Raw genomic sequence first — 23040 nt, 5'->3', positions numbered from 1 at the left:
GCAGTTGACTTTTCTATCTTATATCCTGCAACTTTACTAAAATACCTTAACTCAGAATCTACTGATAATTTATTTGAATTATCTGTATAGTTATCTATATGTTCTCAATATCTGTATAGAAGTTAATATCTGTGAATAGCAGTTTGTTTTTCCTTTTCAATTCTTACACATTTTATTTCTTTTTATTGTCTTATTATAGTGGCTAAGATCTCCTGTACCGTGCTGAATAGACGTGGTGATAGCTGGAAGATTTTTCTTTTCTTTTTTTCCTAATTGTAAAAGGAGTAATTTAAAATTGTTTTTCCTTAAGCATGTGTGAATGTTTGGATCCTTTGGCATTGCTAATCAATTCTAGTTTTATTCCTAGTATGCCAGGAGTTTTTTTTTTTAATTGTGTATGGAAATTGAAGTTTATTGAGTGCTATTTCTATGTTAATTAGGAGCCAATGTTTTGTTCTCCTTTACTTGTTAACGCAGTGATTTGCATTAATTTTCTAATGTTAAGTCCATTGCATTCCCAGACTGAAGTCATACGTAGCCTGTGTACACATGCACATATGCACATGATGGTGAACTTTGTATTGCCAGTATTTGGTCTAAGATTTTTGTATTTACGTTTGAATAAGATTGGTCTATAATTGTTTCATATTGTCTTTGCCTGTTTTTTTTAATTGAAGTATAGTTGATGTACAATATTATATGTTACAGGTGTACAGTATAAATGATGCCTGGTTTTTATATTATGAAATTCCTAGCCTCATAAAAATGAGATTGGGATGGATTCTTTTCCTTTCCTGAAAAAATCCTGTGAAATTAGAATTATTTTTTTCCTGAATGATCATGTTTCTAAAAATTTCTGGGCCTGATGTTTAATTCCTGAGAAGATTTTAAACTACTGACCCAATTTCTTATAATTGTTTTAGGACCAGTCAGGTTTTCTGTTTTTCCTTGAGTCAACTTGGTAAGTTGATATTTTTTCTAGGAGTTTGTTCATTTTATTTATTTTCAAACTTACTGTCATAAAGTTACTTGTAATATCCCTTTTAGTGTATATGCCATCTTTAATTTTGTCCCCTTTTACAGTTCTAATCTTTTTTCTCTCCCTGTCTTTTTTCTTGATCAATCTTGCAGAGATTTATTAATTTTACTAATATTTTTCTTTTTTAGAGGAACAAACTTTTCTCCTTTTTTGATCTCACAGATTAGATGACCCATGATTTATTTCTAAGTGTATTTTAAAATTAGTTTTTAAATTTAAATTCAAATGGATTGCATTGTGGTCAGGCTATATAATAGATTCTTCGAATTTTGTTGAGGCTTGCTTTATGGGTGTAGTACATGGTTAGTTTTGGTAAAATTCTGTGTATGCAGAGTCTTTTGGATGTGGTGTTAGATGAAGTGTGTTAATTGTGTGGTTCTAATCTTCTTTATCCTTATTGATTTCTTTGTCTGCTTCTTGTGTCAGTTACTCAAAGGTATGTTAACATTCACTATGAATTTGTCGGTTCTCCTTGTAATTCCATCAATTTTTATTTTATATATTTAAAAACTATTATGAAGTATATAGAAGTTTAAAACTTTTATCTTCCTGTTAAATTGAGCCTGTTAGTAATAGAAAGTGGATGCTTTTTATTTCTAGTAATGCTTTTATGCCTTAAGTCTGTTTCATTTGATATTAATATATATAACTAAGCCAGCTTTTTTTTTTAGCTACTGTACACTATTTTACTTTCAAGCTCTTTTGTTTACATTTTAGTTATATTTCCTGTAAACACTGTAGAACTGGTTATTTTTTCAGTATGACAATCTTTCTCTTTTAATCAAAAGTTAAATATTGTGGTTTATCCATTTGTTGTGATTACCTATACATTTGAATTTATTTCTACTGTCTGTTTTGGTTTTTGCTATTTGACCTGCTTTTTCTATTTTTCTTTTCCCTTTTTGATCTTCTCTTAGATGTTTCCACATTTGATTTTTTGTTTTCCCCCTCATCTACTAATTTGGAAGTTACATAGTGAATTTCTGTTCTTTTAGTGATTACCCTGGAAAACAGACCCTGTAACTTAATATACCTTAGTTTAACAACTTAAGCTAATCTATACCTTTTATCATTCTCCTGAACAGTAAAAGAATCTTGAACACTTGAATTCTGACTAGTTCCATTCAAACTTATATACTACTTGTGTGAATTTGGGAAAAGTACTTAGCCGTCCTGTGCCTCAGTTTCTGCATATGTCAAGTAGATAAAAATAATAGTTCCTATATCAAAGTGTTATTTTGAGAATTAAAAGAATTAATGTGTGTAAAACACTCAGAACAATGCCAGGCATTTAAGATGTGCTGTGTAAATATTGCTTCTATTATTTTCTTAATCCCAGAAGTTAGAAATTAGCCTTGTTTTATACAGTCAATATTTGTTTAAATTTAAATGTTTACCATTTTGGTTTTTTTAATGTTTTCTTTTAATCAATATTTATTTCATATTGAAGTATAGGTTTTTTTTTTTCTTTTTTTGGCCTCGCCACACAGCTTGTGGGATCTCAGTTCCCTGACCAGGGATTAAACATGGGCCACAGCAGTGAAAGCCTGGAATCCTAACCACTAGGCCACCAGGGAACTCCCCGAAGTATAGTTGATTTACAGTGTTGTGCTAATGTCTGCTGTACAGCATAGTGATTCAGTTATACATGTATATACATTTTTTTAGATATTCTTTTCCATTATGGTTTATCATAGGATATTGAATATAGTTTTCTGTGCTATACAGTAGGACTTCGTTGTTTATCCATTCTATTTATAAAAGCTTACATCTGCCAAACCCCACCTCCCACTCCATCCCTCCTCCATCCCCCTCCCCCCTCCCCCTTGGCAACCACCAGTCTGTCTCTATGTCCATGTTTTAGAATCCACATATAAGTGATATTATATGGTATTTGTCTTTCTCTTTCCGACTTTACTTAGTATGATAATTCTAGTTGCATCCACATTGCTGCAAATGACATTATTTTGTTCTTTTTTATGGCTGAGTGATATTCCATTGTATATATGTACCACATCTTTTTTATCCATTCATCTGTGGATGGACGTTTAGGTTTACCATTTTGTTTTTGCGCACAATTCCTTTGTTCATATGTTTCCGTGAGGATCATTTTCCTTTGAGTTCATCTTCTAGAAGTTAGTTTAGTGAGAGTCAAGGGGCAGATGTATTTTTTGTTTGTCTGAAAGTGTTTTTATTTCATCTTCATTCTTGAAAGATAGTTTTATTGGGTATTTTCTCTCAGTTCTTCAAAGATTATTCCATTGTTTTCTGCTTCCATTGCTTCTATTTAGAAGTTAGCTGTCAGTATAAATGTGTTAGTTTTGGGGGGCTACCATAACAGATTGCCACAGACTTGGTGACTTAAGACAACAAGAATTTATTGTCATAGTTCTGGAGGCTGGAAGTCCAAAGTCAGGGTGTCAGCAGGCCCATGCTCTGTCTGAAGACTCCAGGGGAAGATCCTTCCTTGCTTCTTCCTAGCTCCTGGTGGTTGTTAGCAGTCCTTGGTGTTCCTTGGCATTCCCAGGTTTATAGCTGCATTGCTGTAATCTCTACCTTTGTTGTCTCATGGCTTTCTCCCATGTGTCTCTGTGTCCAAATTTCCTTCTTCTTATAAGGACACCAGTCATTGAATTAGGGCTCAAGCTAATTGAGTATGACCTCATCATAACTTGATTGCATCTGTGAAGACCATATTTCCAAATTTACAGGTACCAAGAGTTAGGACTCGAATATATCTTTGTAAGGACACAGTTCAACCCATCATGATAGGTAATCTCTTTTTTCTCTCTGACTACTTTAAATATCTCGTCATTCTTTGGTGCTACAGTTTCACTAAGATCTGTCTATGTGTGGATTTATATTTATTTAATCTACTTATAATTTGTTGTGCTTTCTGAGTGGGAGGCTTTATGTTTAATCAATTCTGGAAGCTCCTCAGGCATGATCTCTTCAAGTATTGCTTCTCTGAACTTCTGGTTACACATATGTTAAGATCTTCTTACTTTATCTTTTATGTCTTTTAACTTCTCTCATTCTCTCTGCTGTATGCAGGGGAATTGCTTCACTTGTTCTCCCAGTCCACTAGTTCAGCCTTGTCTGAGTTGCACTGTGTCCTATCTATTGTGGTTTAAAATTTTTAATTACTATATTAATTCTAAAGGTTCTGTTTTTTCCTTCAAAGTTATCTGGTTAATTCTTTTTTTTATATAAATTTATTTATTTATTTGTTTGTTTTTATTTTTGGCTGTGTTGGGTCGTCCTTGCTGTGTGTAGGCTTTCTCTAGTTGTGGCGAGCGGGGGCTACTCTTTGTTGCGGTGCACAGGCTTCTCATTGTCGTGGCTTCTCTTGTTGCGGAGCATGGGCTCTGGGTGCACGGGCTTCAGTAGTTGTGGCACGTGGCTCAGTAGTTGTGGCTTGTGGGCTCTTGAGCGCAGGTTCAGTAGTTGTGGCACATGGGCTCAGTTGCTCCGTGGCATGTGGGATCTCCCGGGGCCAGGGCTCAAACCTGTGTCCCTTGCATTGGCAGACAGATTCCCAACCACTGTGCCACCAGGGAAGCCCTACCTGGTTCATTCTTATAGTTTATTTTATTTTATTTTATTTATTTTAATAACATCTTTATTGGATAATTGCTTTACAATGGTGTGTTAGTTTCTGCTTTATAACAAAGTGGATCAGTTATACATATACATATATCCCCATATCCCCTCCCTCTTGCGTCTCCCTCCCACCCTCCCTATCCCAGCCCTTTAGGTGGTCACACAGCACCGAGCTGATCTCCCTGTGCTATGCGGCTGCTTCCCACTAGCTATTTATTTTACATTTGGTAGTATATGTAAGTCCATGCCACTCTCTTAATTCGTCCCAGCTTACCCTTCCCCCTCCCCATGTCCTCAAGTCCATTCTCTACGTCTGCGTCTTTATTCCTGTCCTGCCCCTAGGTTCTTCAGAACCATTAAAACAAAATTTTTTTTTTTAGATTCCATATATATGTGTTAGCCTATGGTATTTGTTTTTCTCTTTCTGACTTACTTCACTCTGTATGACAGACTCTAGGTCCATCCACCTCACTACAAGTAACTCAATTTCGTTTCTTTTTATGGCTGAGTAATATTCCATTGTATATATGTGCCACATCTTCTTTATCCATTCATCTGTCGATGGACACTTAGGTTGCTTCCATGTCCTGGCTATCGTAAATAGAGCTGCAGTGAACATTGTGGTACATGACTCTGAATTATGGTTTTCTCAGGGTATATGCCCAGTAGTGGGATTGCTGGGTCATATAGTAGTTCTATTTTTAGTTTTTTAAGGAACTTCCATACTGTTCTCCATAGTGGCTGTATCAATTTACATTCCCACCAACAGTTCAAGAAGGGTTCCCTTTTCTCTACACCCTCTCCAGCATTTATTGTTTGTAGATTTTTTGATGATGACCATTCTGACTGGTGTGAGGTGATGCCTCATTGTAGTTTTGATTTGCATTTCTCTAGGAGGTGGGTCAAAAAGGATCTTGCTGTGATTTATGTCATAGAGTGTTCTGCCTATGTTTTCCTCTAAGAGTTTTATAGTGTCTGGCCTTACATTTAGGTCTTTAATACGTTTTGAGTTTATTTTTGTGTACGGTGTTAGGGAGTGTTCTAATTTCATACTTTTACATGTGGCTGTCCAGTTTCTTATAGTTTCTTTATCCTTACTCATACTTGTGATACTCAATTTAACTTTCAAAAACACTTCATACATATTGCATATTTATATCCAAGAACTCTAATGTTTGTTGTCTTTGGTGGACTGATTGTTTTTGCTGGGTTTTGCTCATGGTGTCTTGTTCCTGATTTATTTGATTGTAAGCCCATGTTTGCTGAAACTTTACCTGTGGAAATTCTTTTGAGGCCTGAGTTGAAGGTGAATTCCTTCCAGAGGGGATTTGTGTTTGCTTCTCTGGGAACTGCCACAGTGAGTCTTTCAAGTTAATTCTCATGCAGGAAGTGTGAATTAACTTTGTGAGGCCTGAGTGGTTTCTGAGTTCTCAGTGGAGGTTTTTTGCCTTTCCGTCCAAAGCTAACACTGACACAGGCAAATTTCCTTGCTGACTTTCTTTGCAAAGCAGATTCCTTTCCTGGCCTCCCTTCACTAAGGATATATGTAGCCTTTTAGGATCATGGTTTTATGCAGAAGTGTCTCTTCAGAGATTTGACCCCTGACCATATTCAGATCCTACATTTGTTTTCTGTTTCCTCATTGCTGCTAAAAATAGGGCTTTTTGTCGTTACTCACTGACCCTGCCCTTGGACAGCCACTGGCTTTAGTCCTCATTCACCTATCTGGTTCCAGACCTTCCCTTTGCTCTTGGGGCGCTTCAGCATTTGGAAAGGGAATAGACCCTGGTGGCTCAGAGTACAGGCTGTTCTGCCAAACTGCTTGACTTAAACCCCAGCTCTGCCATCTATTAGCTGTTTGACCTTGGACAGGTTTCTGAACCTTCCTGGGCTTCTGTTTTCATATCTGTGAAGGGGGATGAGTTGCAACTTCAGTGTTATGAAGACTTAATCCCTTAATATGTACAAAGCACTTCGTACAGGGGCTGACCCACCCCACATGCATTCAATGTATGTTAAACTATTTTTGGCTTCTGAGGATTTCTGTTTCTTGCCATCTCAGCAATGCATTTTAAAAAAGAATATTTTAACCAGCGTTTTCTGTGTAGTGAAAGGAATGTCATGATAACAGGTTTTCCATATTACTGTGATTTTATTATTTTCACACAGCAAAATGGATCTTAAAAAGCAGGTCCCGCATCCCACCCCAACACATTTTTGTAAATGTTCAGGTCACATGTATGTTCACATCTTCCAGCAGAGTATCTAGAAGACCATGGAGGAGCTGAGTATCTGAGTCCATGTGGCGGGTGGGTTTTCAGTTTACCTCTCATGTTCTTTTGTAGGATCATGTGCACCAGTAGCTTTCTCACTGGTTTTCTGAACTTTAACTCCATGACGTTTGGTACCACCTTGGCTCGCCGCCTCTCCACGGCCTCCTCGCTCACCAAACCTCCACACTTTGTCCTCACCACTGAGTGGGTTTGGTACTGGAACGATGAATTTGGCTTTTGGCAGGAGTATGGAAGACAAGTAAGTGTCACGGAAAGAGGGTGAGTGTTCCTTCCTGAGGGTCCATGATGGGGGAGCCTTTCCAAACATGGGCACAAGGATTGCTCTGGGGAGCCCTTGACAGAGCCAAAGATCCCCAGGTCCCCTTATGACGCACTTGCTTTGCAGGAATTCTGGCAAAATGGGATAATTTAGAGTTCATTTGTATGAGGTTCCATCTTTGAACAATTAGCTATCTGTTCGTTCATCAGGACTGAATGACTTTAGTTGTAGTGAGATCACATTTCGTTAAATGGGGTAGAAAGATGCCTCTCTTACTGTTGAGCAGGTAACTCCAGAGCAAGCGCCTGTGTGTGCTGGAGTGTTTGTGTAGCTGTGGAATAAAGTTGAAGGCTTTTCAAAGCTAGCTTTCTGCCTTATCTGTAGCAGCAACTTTACAGAAGGTGGGCAAGTATACGAAAATTGACTGATTTCAGCTGTTGATTTGGTATCTGTGTCAAATAATTGCTGCTGTCAATTATTCAAAGATGTTTGTGGATGAATCAGATTAAAGGGAGCCCCCTGGTTACCTGTAGAGGTATAAGTATAGGGAGGTCACCATTTCTATAGTGACACCTTCTCCCGAATGAAAATTAGGATATGTGGTCTAATAGACATTTGTATTCTTCCGGGTTGTAAGATGCTATAGTAGTAAGGCTTTAGTTTCTACTGCACTTGGGATATCTTTTTCTCTGGGACTCGGTAATGTGAGCTTCATGGGAGCTTTTGCCACTGGTGTGCCCCCCTGCTGAGGGTGGTGCCTGCACCTGGCAGATCCTCAGGAGTTAGACTGGCCAGTTGAAGGACAGAGGTGTTGCTGCCTGTGCCCGCTGGCCAGTTGGACACGGTCACTCTCAGGAGATGGCTTGTGCCCTCATTCTTCCCCTCCACTTCTTCCAGTGCCGGCCTTCCCGCTTCACTGCTCTGTCCGTCCTCTTCCCAACCCGTCTCCCTCTCTGAGCGTCCTGGGGGTTCCTTCTGTCTTCCCTGGATTTGTCCAGGGAGGCTCTCCAGCATTGCTCCGGGTTTGGTCAGGAGTGGGGTGCAGAGGCCAAGCCTGGCATTGAGCGGGAGAGATGACGCTGAGTGGAGCTCACCCGGAGGCGTCATGGAGGAACACACAGCAGGCAAGAAGCAACTGGCAAATGTGACAGCCGCTCACGTTTTGTTTGGTGATTCGTCCCCCTTCTGGGAGCTGAGTGGGATGATACGGGACCCTGGGTGACTTCAGAAACTGCGTTGTCACAACTTTGGGGACAGGGGTCTTTCTCCTCCAAACGACCGAACTCAGGGTTTTCCCTTTTTCTTTTCTAGGCTGCTGCTCCTTTATTGCAGTATAGCCGGAGTGCATAGTTTAGAACATTGAGTATTTAGAATAGCGAGAATCTCTGGGAATAACCTTTCTGTGGGTTTTACCAGCATACCACACGCTGGTGCATTCAGATGTGCACGTGCGGACTCGGTGACTTTCGGCTGTATGGTCTCATTTTGTACCAATGGCTGGGCCCCTCATAGGGTGACCTGTCCATTCTAGCTCTTCCTTTTCCACACACTTCTGATGTCACCCTATAATTGGATTTCTTTCTTAGTTTTCTGCTAATTGCCAGTTCAAGACAGTTTTCTCTTGATTATCAGAAAAGCTGGGTTCTTTTCTGCCTGAGCTCAGGATATACGCCCAAATTTCAGGTCCAGGTTGCCTCCACCCTGTATTAATTTCCTAGGTCATCATAGCAAAGTACCACAAACTAGGTGGCTTAGAACAGCAGGGGTTTGTTGTCTCACAGCTCTGGAGGCTGGAAACTGAAATCCAGGTGGCAGCAGGGCCATGTTTTCTCTGAAACCTGTAGGGAATTCTTGCTTGTCTTTTCCTCAGTTCTGGTGGTTTGCTGGTGATCTTTGGCGTTCCTCAGTTGTATTTGCATCACTCTAATCTCTACCTGCTCATCAGTAGCATTCTTCATGTGGCCATCCTCTTATAAGGACATTGGTCATGTTGGTTAAGGGCCCACCTACTCCAGTATGATCTCATCTTAACTAATTACATCTACAATGACCCTATTTCCAAATAAGGCCACGTTCCGAGGTACTGGGGGTTAAGACTTCAACATGTCTTTTGGGGGGTTACAATTTAATCCATAACCTAATCTTGTGTATAAATGTGTTACTCTTTTTTGGCCCACTGAGTTTTCCCACGTTGAACCTGCCGTCCCTGAGGTGGTGGGCTCCACGACACATTACCCGAACCTGTATCCGGGCTGGATTATTCTCAACAGTCTTCTTGTGTCGATTTACCTTTTGCCTTTTCCCCTCTCCTGTGATCTCCTTTGGTTTGATCTAAAAGCTCTACAGTTGCCCTCACCCTTTTGTACCCAAACAACCCATCTATCTCTGCTTGAAAGGGAAGACTTCCATTTATTCCTCCTCTTGCCAGAATCTGACTTCTGTTCATCTGGTCACCATTCATGGAACGCCTGCAGGAGGTGGGACCCGGTTCAGCACAGCCGTCACCAGCCATAGCCGCTGGCAAAGGGCCCAGGTGCCAAATCCTGTGGCATTGCCAGTCTCCACCCAGCTTGTTGCCCACTCCCTCCTTCCTTTCCTTTCTTTCTTTAATTAGATTAAATTAATTATTCAGTTACTTATTGTTTTCTAATATTACATGAGTTTCATGTGTGCAGCGATGTATCTTGACTTCTACGTACACTGCAGCGTGCTCACCACCAAAGGTTTATTTTCCATCTGTCACCGGTTGGCCTCCTTTACCCATTTCACCCTCTCCTCACCTCCCCTTTGTTTCCCCTTTGGTAACACCAGTCTGTCCTCTGTATCTGTGTGCTTGCTTTTGTTTTGTTTGATTTATTTAAAATTTTTAAAGTTCTTATTTATTTTATTGAAAAAATGTTTCATATGTCACATTTGAGCCTCACTCTCCTTTTTTGCTCCTCCTCTGTCTCCTTCATGGGCTTCTTTTTTCTACTTTCCTTTGTGAATGTTGGCGTTTCCCGGGGTCTAGCCTGAACCCCCGCTCTTCTGACATTGGTGGCCACCTTGAGTGATGTCTGCATCTCTGTCTCTAGACCAGATTCCTCTCCAGACTTCAGACTTGTATGCCCAGGTATCTGCCTCTATTTCTGTGGCACCTTTGCTTTTTGTTCCAGGCACTGTGCTAAGGGCTCTCTGTGCCTTATTTTAATCAGTTTTCCAGGTCTTTGAGGATGGGATGGTCCTATTGTATAATGACATGAGTATGATTTAAATTCTGTTGTTATTCCTGTCATAGAGTTGAGATCATTGAGGTTCAGAGAGATTCCAATAACGTGCTGAGGTTATAGAGGAAACAGATTCGAGAGCCAGAATTCAAACTCAAGTCCATTCCAAAATCTTCGATATCATGTAGGTAATGGGAAAGAGGATGAGGGATCAAAATGGATAATTGAAAAAATAGAGCTCTCCAAGAGACCAGAAAAAGACAACAGCAAGGAGAACTGAACTCTGATTAAAGGGTGGTGGGAACAAGGGACAGAGGAGGTAACGTCGCTCAGGCCCTCAGTGAAGCAGCGTTTGAGAATTCACCATTGACGTTTCACCTTCCTTTGAAGGGTTGTATCATCCGTCATGAGTAATTGAATGCCCTCTCTCTCATCGCTCCCATGCATTGTCCGGGTTAGCGGGGTCCTCGTGTATGGGCTTCTGTTCCTGAGCAGCTTTCAGGAGGCAGTTGCGTCGGCTCCTTTCCTGTGCCTCCCACTCCTGCCACCGCACCGTGCCCGGCTCCTCTCCTCCGCCTCCTCCAGGACACAAACAACCACCGTGGGCACATCTGTGGGTGGTGCGGACGGCCCCCAGCGTCTGTCTTCTTCTTGCCTTCACCTCGTGTCTGGCTTTGCCTTCCCAGGGCGTGGAGCACCCCGTGACCAGCGTCAGCAACAGCGACGTGGAGAAGGCCTACCTGGCGTACTGTGCCGCAGGGTCTGACCCCCAGGCTGCCGCTCTGAAGTTCCAGGCAGGAAAGCACACATACGAATTAGACTTCAAAGGTACTTCCTGGAGTTCCCTGGTGGCCTAGTGGTTAGGATTCCGGGCTTTCACTGCCGTGGCCTGGGTTCAATCCCTGGTTGGGGAACTGAGATCCCGCAAGCTGCTTGATCTGGCCAAAAGAGAGAAGATACTTCCTGACCCTCTGCACCCACCCAGCAGGGCCTGGTCATCTGCTGGCTTTGCCTTTTCCATTTTAACCCTGGAGAAAGTCCGCACACACATTGAGAGCCAGGAAAGAGAAGGATGGGGTGGTCCCTGCTCCTGAAGCGCTGCCAGACTGGAAGGGGGCATAGAGGCCCGCCAGCGAGATGGGTGGGAAGCTGCCTGGGGAGTGATAGGAGGGGACAGGAGCCCTCCTTGTGGAGGACAAGCAGCATCAGCCTGTGGGCAGTGGCGGTTGTCCTGTAGGCCATGGACGTCCCTGTGTCCAGGTCGCTGACACGTGTCATAGTGGTTCTGCTGTGCAGCTCTGCTTTCTGTAGACACCTTCAGCACAGATGGCCGGCCGGCTAAACACGTGGTAGGCACACACTTCAACTAAAAATTGTTGGGAAGCAGATTTTCAGATGCTCTGCTCATGGTATCCTGAGTCTGGGCCTTGGCTTGTTCTGGTTGCCTTGACAGACAGGCAGATAGACAGAAACAGACCAAACACCCTTTGGTCAGGCCTTCCAGTGGCTTATTTGTGACTTTTTTTTTTTTTTTTTTTTTAAGTTTCAGGTTTTTTGTGGCTTCTCTCAAGCCATTTTCACAGAGATTTATCAGTCCATCCCTGTTCAGTTCAGTTTTGCCTTTAAATTCACATTTAAAACTCTGAATCCCTCTGAGTTTTCATTTTTCAAGAAAATTAAGTGGGCCTCCCTTGAAGCATAGTTTATTCTTTATTTTTGTGGACCTTCTGTTTGGAGGGCAGCAAAGTGTTTTTGGTGAATTATCCTGAATCCACTCTATCTGCTTGCTTTTAGCCAGTTGATTTTGCTTTTGGTTTGTAGCACTTGTGGTTTTACTTAAAGTAGAATTGCTGCCCTCTCAATGTGCCTGTACAGAGAGCCTAAAAGTTTCTTCTCCTCTACAGCGAGAACTGCTTACAGCCTGCAGTGTCAGCTGGGGAACACAAGTCATATGTGAGGTGGTTTGCAATCCACAGTCTGATAAACACAAGTGCATTAAAGGGGATGGTGAGAAATATATGAAATAATAAGTCAGGACAGGCCTGAAGAACAAGTCTATACACCTAGCACCCATCTGACTGCTGCTGACCATAGTTTGAAGTATTTCTTTAAAGTATCTGGACTGTATCAAAACAGATCAACCAGAGATGTCAGATGTAGCCTTTATCATTCTCAACATAGGCAGCAGCCCCAGGGGACAGAACAGTTAAGATGAGGGTGGGGAAGAGCACACACATTGAGTTCACTGCAGACTGCAAGAAAAAGCATGTTTGCTGCAGACTCACTCAAGCTCACTTGGGTGGGCACAATTCTTTTGTTTGTTGTTTGGTACATAACAGTAGCCACAGAAGTACTTTGAGGTGAGTTAACTTCTCCCTTCATAACCTGACTACTAGGTAGAGTGAAAGCAAGTCTCAGACCGCAACCTGCCCCTCACATTTATTAACTAAATATTTATGAGGAAGCAGGGACGTTTAAGAAACACGCACAACTGACTCGTTCTGTAGGATCAGGGAAGACTTGGCTCTGCCTTTTAGACTCCTGTCGTGAAACAGTCGCTCAAGGCAAATGCCAAGACTCCAGAGGCAGAATTCTGATGTATCAGTTGGGTAGAATCCCCAAGATCAGGGCTTGTTTAGGGACTTCGCCTGGTGTATCCTCTTTAAGGGCAAATTAGGGAGAAGGCCTCATGTTTACCCTGTCTAGGGGACGGTGGGGAATGGGTCTCGCATATATTTATCCAGTTCACTTATCTTGAATACCTTTTCATTTCACCAGTAAAAGCTCATTTGGGGTTCATTGCAGTGTTAGTCAACAGACCAATAAAAAGCCCGTTTAAGCTAATTAGCAGAGTATTGGTGGGAGGTTGAGTGATGGGTAACTGAAGGGGTTGTGGTAGCCATCTCTGGATTATATGGGCTCCCGATTAGAATGAGGGGACCCCCCAGGAGTGCCCATCGTGATGACCATGTGGGCTGTGGCATGAGGGACACAGTGTCGCCTAGGTGATCACTGGGTGTATGCTGAAATGCAGTAGGGTGAGTTAGTTTTTCAAGTGAAAGAAAATTGTTTGTACTCTACTGCAGAAAATAAGACTTGACAGAGTTCTCCTGGTGGGTCGGGACATGTAGTCTAACTTAGAGGTATTGTGATTTTTCAACATGAAGGATAGTTCCCCTGTCCCCCCACTGCTGCCCTCAGGAGGAATCTGAGAATCTTGGGCATGGGGCAAGGATTTCATTTATTAAAGACAGTCCAGTTTTTAAAAAGTTGAGAAGTATTTCTGTAGGGTAAGTTTAGTCAAAGTAAGAAAAAAAACTCATAAGAGTAAAATTATTATATTAATTCTAAATTCCACTGGCTCAAGATGTGGTAAATCGGTCTCAGGCTGGGCTGAAGCTGTTTTATATCCAAGCTGGGAAAAATTGCTGAGCAAAATAATAGTTTAAACAAGATTGGAAGGAACAGTTTTAAAGCACTCATGTATAATTGATATGTCAATTACTAATCATTCATCTAGTCATTAAACCCAGTCTCCTACAGATACCTGTTTTCTTTTTGAATATTTGAAATGTGTAAAATTGCCTTATTTTTTTAACAGACTGATTGTGAGCTTTACATTTGGATTAGCTTTCCAACCCATTTAATTTGTGTTTATAAAACATTGCTCTCCCATATGTGTATATGTGTTTGTTTGTTTGTTTTTCCCAGCCTTCGTTCAGAAAAACCTGGTCTATGGCACAGTTAGAAACGTTTGCCGGAGACCCAAATTCGTATCTCCCCAGGATGTGAAGCTGAAGCAGACCTGGTAGGTGGCATTTGGGGAACTTGTGTGTGTATCAGTTGTTGTGTGCTCTGCTGCAGGTACAAAACCTACTCAGACTAGCTGCAGCATTGAGAGGGTTAGCTGGCTTGCAGACTTATGCCCTGGCACTCTCTGTCTCTGTTTCCTGTACCTGGCCCTCCTCTGAGTATTTTCCTTCACTTAATACCAAAGTGCTGCTGTTCATTTGAGTTCATTTGAGTGATCTGTAAGAAGGTTGAGGCTTCATGAAACAGAAAAATCAGTGTATATTTACCACATTCAAATGAAAACATAGTAGCATATATTATAAAGCTATAAAATACAACATAAATTTATAAAAAGTAAATGTTTGGTGTATAATCATTTTAGTGATGATGCAGATGCAGTTAACAAAGCATTAAATGATAAGCCAAACACAACATAAAATAAAGGAAAAAGACACCAGAAAAATCACTTAATTAGATGTTTTATCTTTAAGTTTGCCAGTGATGTTACTGAGACATCAGGTATTCTTGTGCAGATCTTTCCAGAAGCCAAAAAGTTCTTTCTTAGTTTAGACTAACTTAGAGAATGGTGAGGAAATAGTAATAATCTAACTCCTGATATTTTCTGTTTCCATCTTCAAGTGATTATATCTTTTGTTTTATAACTTGCAGGAAATCTTTTTAAAGAGCCCTTGGGGTTTTTCTCTTCACTTGTGTGTATGTTTGTTAGTCAGGTTTTTTCCACTGGTAGCAAACTGTGGTTTTTGTTTCTAACAAAGGATTTTAAGTTCCTCTTTTTCCTCCAGTTGTGTCATGTATGAATGGCAATTCCAGTGTAGAGTCACCTGTAGCAGTTTGACTACTGACATGCATATTCCACTAGTTGGAAAGGCTTTGAAACAGAGAAAGAATTATCCTTGTGGGTAGAGGCTTTGTGATAATGTAACTATAGGGCTGCTTGTTGTGATCTGCTAGCCACTCTAGACTTGAAGCCAGCTCATCAGCTTGTCTTTTCAAGTGAATAATTGAGTCACAGACCTGAATTTTTGTAAATGTTGAAATACACCAAAAATTACACGAATAAAACCCCATTATTTTAGTACTTGGATATCATGGAATACCAAAAACAGGTGCTGCAGGCACTAATGGGCCAACTTCATCCCCAGGGTGGGATCCCTTGTGTCACAGGCTGCCAGAAGCCACAAGGGTAGTGCCTGGCCTTCTATGCATTTAGGAGCAGGCAGGGCCCTCCTGCAGCTGATGGGCAAATCTGTGAACTTTGCAAACTGATCAGACCCCTCTGAATCAGTAGTTTTAGGCTTGAGGCAAGTGTGCTAGGATTGGAGCTGGGGGAGGGGTCAGCTCTCTCCAATCCCCACGGCCACTTACTGGGGGAGGGTGGCCTGGATGGTGAGAGGTACCATGGTTCCCATTAGTCTGGGTGTTTGACAGCAAGCCGGGACTGTAGCCAGAGCTGTAGCCAGCGCTGCTGTTAGCGGACTGCACCTTCCATCAGCCGGAGAAATCTGGCTCGTTTCTGTTTCACAGAGAACTTACAGTGTTTCTGTTTCTTCTTTTAAGATTTCACAGATGGACTTCAGTGGTTGTGTTTGTGGAGCATGGGAGGGTCATTTAAAGAAGCTAGAGGGAAAAGGTATTATCATTCCAAGCAAATAGAGTACCTGTGAGTCTAACAAAGTAGCCTCCTGGGGTTTCCGCTCCCTGTTTCCTTCGAAGCCAAGTGTGCCTTCCTTCCTCCCTTTCTTATTAAAATTTATTTTTGGCTATGTGTAAAACATGATTTAAAAGTCAAAACTATATGAAAAGATACACTCAGCAGTCAATATTCTCACTGTTATCTCCACACTGTTCCTATGATGGGCAAACATTTTCATCAGTTTCTGGTTTATCTTTCTGTGTTTATTTTTGCAAAAATGAGCAAATGCATATACATAAAAGTATCTTGTTTTCTTTTTCTTGCATAAAAGGTAACATTCTATATATACTATTCTGTACCTTTTGTTTTTCACTTAAAAATAGATCATTACTAGATTTGTTGTGATCATTTCACAGTATATATAAATATTGAAAAAAAAAATTACTCCCTTTCAGTTCATTGAAGTCTTCTAAATTCTGTTTCTGTCTTCACAGTTCTCCATCATTTGCATGTACCATAGTTTAATCTGTCCCCTTTCGAGGGATGTTTTGCCCTTTTTCAGTCTTTTGCTGTTACAAGTATGATACCACAAAGGATGTCTGGTGTATATGCTATTTCATATTTGTGGAGGTGGGTCCTCAGGTTAGAGTCCTAGAAGGTAAATGCAAGTTCCTCTTTGTGGGGTGGAACCGTTAATGCACTCACCCCAGAATGTGTGAGGTGCCTGCTTCCCTCCCCCTTGCCAACAGAGGGAGTCATCAAGCTCTTGGATTTTCGCTGTTCTCATAGGTGGGAAAGGGTGTTTCAGTGTATTTAATGTACTTTCTCTTATAAATGAGGTTTAATATTTTTTCCTACATGTATGGGCCATTTGCCTTTCTTTTTCAGTGGACTGTTTGTCTTTTTGTCCATTCTTCTCTCAACATTTTGGTATTTTTCTTAAACATTAAGAGTCTTCTATCTAATGGGGAGATCAGCCCTCAGTTTGTTATATAAATTGCAATGTGTTTTCTTCATTTGTTGTTTGCCTTTTGGCTTTGTCTATGAAGTATTTTACCATGCAGAAATATTTATTATTTAGTTAGTTAAATGTTTCAGTCTCTCCTGTGAATTGCTTCTGGATTTAGTTTCGGTTAACTATGAGTCATCCTACTTCTGGACGTCATGTTTTAGTCTCTCCCTATCCAGAGCCTACCCTAGATGCAGTTTAGAAAAACTTATCTGTCTCCTTTCTGAGACTGGATCTCTTTTGTTGTCACTCTGCTTAGTTGTCAGGGGATCATGGCAGACACCACATGTCAGAAATAAGAGTGGTTATTTTGGTTAAATTCAGAGTAAGATACGAGGGATTCAGGATCTCCCTGCTATGTCACACACATTGGTGCAGTGAAGTGCGTCGTGCTTCCCTCTAACTTGTGTGACGGTAGCTGGTGGTCATGACTCCAGCAAGCAAGTCTGCTTGGGCCTCTGTGGCCACCTGGGACTCTTGTGTGGGTCACTTTTAGAAACAAATCGTCTATTTACATAATTAATGGGGTCACAGAATATGATCTCCATATTCAGAAGTTTAAGGATTGAAATGGCATTTATACATCAGGTATCTGGTTTATTAGTTCATTACTGTCCTTTCATCCTCCATGAAGTTTTTTTCATATGATTGTCTTATTTTTTTCTTACCTTCTTTTTGATATATTTTTCATTTAATTTATTCCTCTCTACTAGTTTGGAAGTTATACACTCTATTACTGTTTTTTTTTTTCAGGCCACTCTATAAATTACAACATGAGTTTTTCACGTAGGTATAAGTCAGTCAATATCTTTGCTGTCCTACCAGCTGACACAAGATCCTTCATATACTTTATTCCATTTACCTTCCTCTGGACTTGCTATTTTTTAACTTCATGAGACACTGCTTTTTTACATTATGACTGTTTCATTAAATTTACTCCCACTTATACCATTTTCTCTGTCTTTTCAAATTTCCTTAGATGAAGATCTGTTGGGAAAAAAAAATCTGCTTTTCTTTGCTTGAATACATCTTTATTTTGTCCTCAATCTTAGGGATATTTTCACTGGGTGTAGACATTTTACTTGTAGTTATTTTCTCTTGAAACACTGAAGATATCACTCCGCTGTGCTTTGGTTTCCATTGCTGCTTTTGAGAAATCAGCTGTTAGTCTAACTGATGCTTTCTTCCAGAATCACTTTTTTTCCCCTTCTGGCTGCTTTTAAGATTTTCTGTTTGTCTTTGTATTATGCACTCTCACTATGGTGTGTCTGGGTATGTGTTTTTATTTGTCCTGTTTGAGATCCTTTCTGCTTCTTAAGTCTGTAGGTTGGTTTGTCTCATTAGTTCTATTTGAAAATTGCCTCCATGCTGTTCTAGCTACTCTCTTTTTGGAGATTCAGTTTGGCTCTGACCAGGTTCAGGCCTTTTCACTCTGCTCTCCGTGTCTTGGCTTCTTCCCTGCCTTGTTTTGTCTCCTTCCTGCTCTGCGCCACATTCTGAATAATTTCACTGCCCCTACCTTTCAGCTCGCTCACCCTCTCTTTAGGTCATCTCATCTGCTAGTAAGCCTGTCCATTGAACTTATTCTTCAGGGATTGTATTTTCATTTCTACAAGTTCTGTTTGTTTTTTTTTCTTTTCAGACCCTCCAGGTCTTTTTAACAGTTTTCTGTTCCTTGCATATGATTTATTTTAATAGATATTTATTGGAATATAATTGCTTCACAATACTGTGTTAGTTTCTGTTGTACAATGAAGTGAGTCAGTCATAATGCATACACATGTCCCCATAGCCCCTCCCTATTGAGGCTCCCTCCCACCCTCCCTATCCCACGTCTCTAGGTCATCGCAGAGCACCGAGCTGATCTCCCTGTGCTGTGCTGCTGCTCCCCACTAGCTAATATTTTACATTCGGTAGTGTACGTATATTGATGCTACTTTCACTTCACCCCAGCTTCCCCCTCCTCCCCCACGTCCTCAAGTCCATTCTCTATGTCTACGTCTTTATTCCTGCCCTGCCACTAGATTCATCAGTACCATTCTTTTTTTTTTTTTTTTAGATTCCATATATATGTGTTAACATACAGTATTTGTTTTTCTTTTTCTGACTTACTTCACCTTGCATATGTTTTAAAGTTTGTCTTTTATTTCTTTAAACATAGAAAGAATAGTTGTTTTGTAATCTCCCTGGTAATTCAGCATCTTCAGTCTTCATGGGTCTGTTTCTGGTTGATTCTTGCTTGTGGGACCTTTTCTTTAGTTATTTTTAAACTGTGCCATTTTCCTAGGAAAGTTATTTGTGGGAGTTCTTTGAGGCTCAGGATGAAGGTACACGTCTCATGCCAGCAGAAACAGAAGGTAGATCTGTTGTAGGAAGAACAGCATTCTGAAACTGAATAGGAATGATTTGGAGTTAGAGTTTCACAGTCCTTATTTCTAAATCCTTTGGGCCATCTGTTTTTTAGAAATGGGTTTTTATTTCATTTTTAGAAAGAGCATGTGCTGCTTTGTATTATGTGACATATGCAATTAAATATGCTAATATTTTTTGCAGTAAAAAATGCATAGTCACTTTAAGAAGGAAATATATATAGACCACAAGTAGCCTCTTAGCAGTTCAAGTCAAATTTCTACTGCCAAATGAATTTTGACATCAATTTTATGTTTTAAAAACTGTTTTATTTGCCAATTATACATCATGGAGGCTGTTTTTTTTAATTAATTTGTTTTTTATTGGAGTATAGTTGATTTACAAGGTTGTGTTAGTTTCATTGAGACTGTTGGGTTTTTAAATTTTTTTTATTGTGTTCTGAATTCACAGCATTTTTAATTTATTTTTAATTTAATTTATTTTTGGCTGCATTGGGTCTTCGCTGTGCGCGGGCTTTCTCTAGTTGCGGCAAGCAGGACTACTCTTTGTTGAGGTGCACAGGCTTCTCATTGTTCTGGCTTCTCTTGTCGTGGAGCACGGGCTCTAGGCACACAGGCTTCAGTAGTTGTGGCGTGCGGGCTCAGTAGTTGTGGTGCGCGGGCTTCAGTAGTTGTGGCTCGCGGGCTCTAGAACGCAGGCTCAGTAGTTGTGGCGCACGGGCTTAGTTGCTCCGCGGCATGTGCGATCTTTCCGGACCAGGGCTCGAACCCGTGTCCCCTGTATTGGCAGGCAGATTCTTAACCACTGTGTCACCAGGGAAGTCCCATTGAGGCTGTTTTTAATGAAAGTTTCAGGGCTCTTTGAATTTCAGAATCATGGATGAGGGTTTGGGTGTGCTGCTTTAGTCATATGCTCAGTCCCTTATGTGTTGGAGTTGGGATGCAGGTGAGAAATGGATCCCTCGTGCCTGATTGGTTTTGGGTTTGGTTTTGGTTTTGACCACATCGGCAAAGATGGAAGTGCTGTTACGTGGTGGAGAGTGTGGTTATGTGCTTCCTCGCCTCCTCCCTGCTTTTACAGAACCATATGCTGACGCTCAAGACTGATGGCCTCGGCTGCTGGAGGCACCTCTGGGAAACCTACTTATGTCTAAGGACAAACTAAGTGTTTCTCTTTACATTTTGTAACAGCGTCAATTCCCAAAGCCTAAAGAGCATCCCTGAGCATTGGGACCACTTGGCCCTGTCGGACACCGGCTTTAAGGTATGAGACTGGCACTGCCCCAGGCTGGGGAGGAGGTGTCCTTAGACACAGGTGAGTGTGAGTGGACCACGCTGTGTCCTCCGCCGCTGAGAGGTGCGTGCGAGGTTTGGTTTCTTTCAGATCTTGGGGATTTTACGGCTAGATGACTACCCAGGAGGTGGCCATGGCTTGAGGGGAGAGGATGTATGGTGGAGGGAGGATGACGAACTGGAAATTTTCTAGGAAGGGCATAAATAAGGAGCTTAAGAGCTGCTTAGCTAATAAAAGTTTTACTAAGCAAGAAAAGGGAAAGAAGCCAGCAGAAGGTTTGGTGTGATGAGGACCATCTAGAAGGGGAGTTGCTGTTGGGAGGTGCTAGGAACTTACTAGAAGATGAGAGAAGGAACAGTCTATTCAGCGAGTTGCAGTGGGCGCCACGCTGAGTTGAGTAGAGAGCTCAGGCCGGTGTCCGATGACGCCCCATGTACATGGAGCACCCTGACTGGCCTCTGACCTGGCAGGCACTGTGCAGACTGGTTTTTCCAGCATGCGCCTGGGAGTCGCACAAACACACCCAGACACCAGCAGCCCTGGCAGGACGTGTGGAGGGCTGGGCAACTTTCAGACAGTGCTCGGCCATCAGGGGACCAGGCGACTGTATTTCAGGGATCAAGGAAGGTGTCACCGGGTCCACACCTAATGATGGCTGGCGCTTACACAGGCAGAGGGTGGGGAAGGACACGCCAGTTGATGGGAACTGGCTGGGGAAGGAACCCAAGTCAGGACACGGAGTGTCTCGGGTGGAGGGCGTGCATAGGTGGGGGCTGGGGGACAGGAGATGGAGGTCAGGGCCGAGCTGTGGAGTGTCCTGGTCAGGGGGCCGAGCTGCAGGCCATGATAGGTGCGGGAGTCCTTGCCAGGCTCCAGGCTGGGAGGGCAGGGCTTGAGGGAGAGGGTTTGGTGGCATCTAGTGAGATGGGAGCAAGGAAACCAAAGTCAGATTTTGGGTTGCAGAGACCCATGGATGTTTACACAGAGTCCTGATCATTTAGGATCTTTGCGGGGTGAGGTGGTTATTATACGGCTGCACTCGGTGGGGGAGGACGGTGATCCCGGGTCAGGCTGTCACTGGGCCAGGCACTGTGGAGCCAGGAACAGGGAGGCTGCTTGGGGTCCAGGCTGCAAGGGCAGGGATTTGTGGCTTGTCACTCTGTGAGACAGTTGGGGGCTGTGAGTCAGGGACCCCTCTGGGCTCATCAGGAGTGTTGCTTCCCAGAGCCAGACGCTAAGGGAAGGGCGGGCTCAGCTGGGAGGGAGGGGCGCCCGCGGGTCTTGCTGAGTTCCTGGGCTGCTGTGTGCTGTCTGCCAGCCTGGCCTCTCGCTCAGTGCTCGCCGTGTGTGGGGCTCGCGCAGCATTGCTGCCTGTGGCAGGGTTTGCCCCTTCTCTGCCAGATGTGTGTGTTCCACATCTGTTGGCACCAGCTCCGTGGTCTTGTCGACTCTGTAGTCGGCCCTGTGTGGGGTCAGAAGAAGAGCAGGGGTGTGCTGGGGGCAGCCAGGGTGGTACTCACATAGCATTGCCTGCCTGTCCTTTAGGCTGGCTTCACAGTGGAGAGGAGAGAAGTGACCACAAATAGCATGCATCCGGAGCCTGCAGAGACTGCCCCTTGAAGTAAAGGGGAGCGTGGTAGACGCCGTCTGGGTTTGCCTGTGGTTCTGGCATTTCATGAGCAGCCTTGGGAAGAGATGTATATTCTACACTTTGATGATAAGAGAGTAAAAATATTTGCCCCTTACAGAGGATCGCCCTCCCTTCGTCCTCAGAGGAGTTTCGAAAGATCTGGAAACTCTTCACCCATACAATGCCTCTCTACTACGTTCAGAAGATTGAGCGGGTCCAGAACGTGGCCCTCTGGGAAGTCTACCAGTGGTGCGTTGGGGGCTCGCTCTTGGTGGGCTGGTGCCTCTGTCCCCTCAGCCAGCTGCTTACCAGACATGCCCTGGGCTGCAGGGACAATCCGAGAAAGCAGCTTCTGTTTGTCCAGTGCTGCTGGGATCAGGAGCTGTTTCCCTCTCCTGTCCACCTCCTCATCCGTACAAGCTCAGTGCTGGCATGTTCCTCCAGGGAGATGGGAGGCTGCGGCTTCCCTAGAGACAGAGCTGGCTCCTGCACTAGTGCCTTTGGCCTCCCTGAAGACCAACAGGGGACGGGTCCGAATAAGCCACCCGCACCCTGGGGAGTGTAAAGCTGCTGTCCTGGCAGCCAGAGAGCAGGGGCCTCCTTCTTGTGCCTGAGGACTGGCATGTTCTCAGGCACTTGTTTGTGTGGGGAGGAGCCCACATCAGGTCACCGCAGTGAGCCTGGGCTCCTGCTGACCTTCCCCACAAGAGGTTGGAGCAGTGTAATCTGAACTCTGGTTCCAGTGATGAGATCAAGGTAACTTACAGGAGAGGGAGAAGGAGGCCCCCCCTCCCACCCCCAGCCAGCATCTTCCAGCTCCCCTGGCTAAGCTCCAGGCGGAAGCAGGGTGGTGGGAGGAAGCACACTTGCCTTCCAAGGGCTGGTCTGTCT

At 42.9% G+C, this 23040-nt stretch overlaps 1 protein-coding gene across 1 annotated transcript in view; it reads left to right on the top strand.

The window, feature by feature from the left end:
- PARP12 (poly(ADP-ribose) polymerase family member 12) overlaps window positions 1–23040 on the top strand; it is a 44842-nt gene that overhangs the window by 18783 nt on the left and 3019 nt on the right. The window contains exons 6-10 of the mRNA XM_029233404.1: window positions 6988–7174; window positions 11088–11229; window positions 14113–14209; window positions 20417–20489; window positions 22268–22398. Of these exons, the coding sequence (XP_029089237.1) occupies window positions 6988–7174; window positions 11088–11229; window positions 14113–14209; window positions 20417–20489; window positions 22268–22398 (630 nt within the window). The remainder of the gene's footprint in view (window positions 1–6987; window positions 7175–11087; window positions 11230–14112; window positions 14210–20416; window positions 20490–22267; window positions 22399–23040) is intronic.

This window comes from Monodon monoceros, unplaced genomic scaffold (genome assembly GCF_005190385.1).
Source record: "Monodon monoceros isolate NGI ecotype Baffin Bay Population unplaced genomic scaffold, NGI_Narwhal_1 Super_Scaffold_2, whole genome shotgun sequence".
Lineage (NCBI taxonomy): Eukaryota > Metazoa > Chordata > Mammalia > Artiodactyla > Monodontidae > Monodon > Monodon monoceros.
This window is presented reverse-complemented; position numbering and strand designations above follow the sequence as displayed.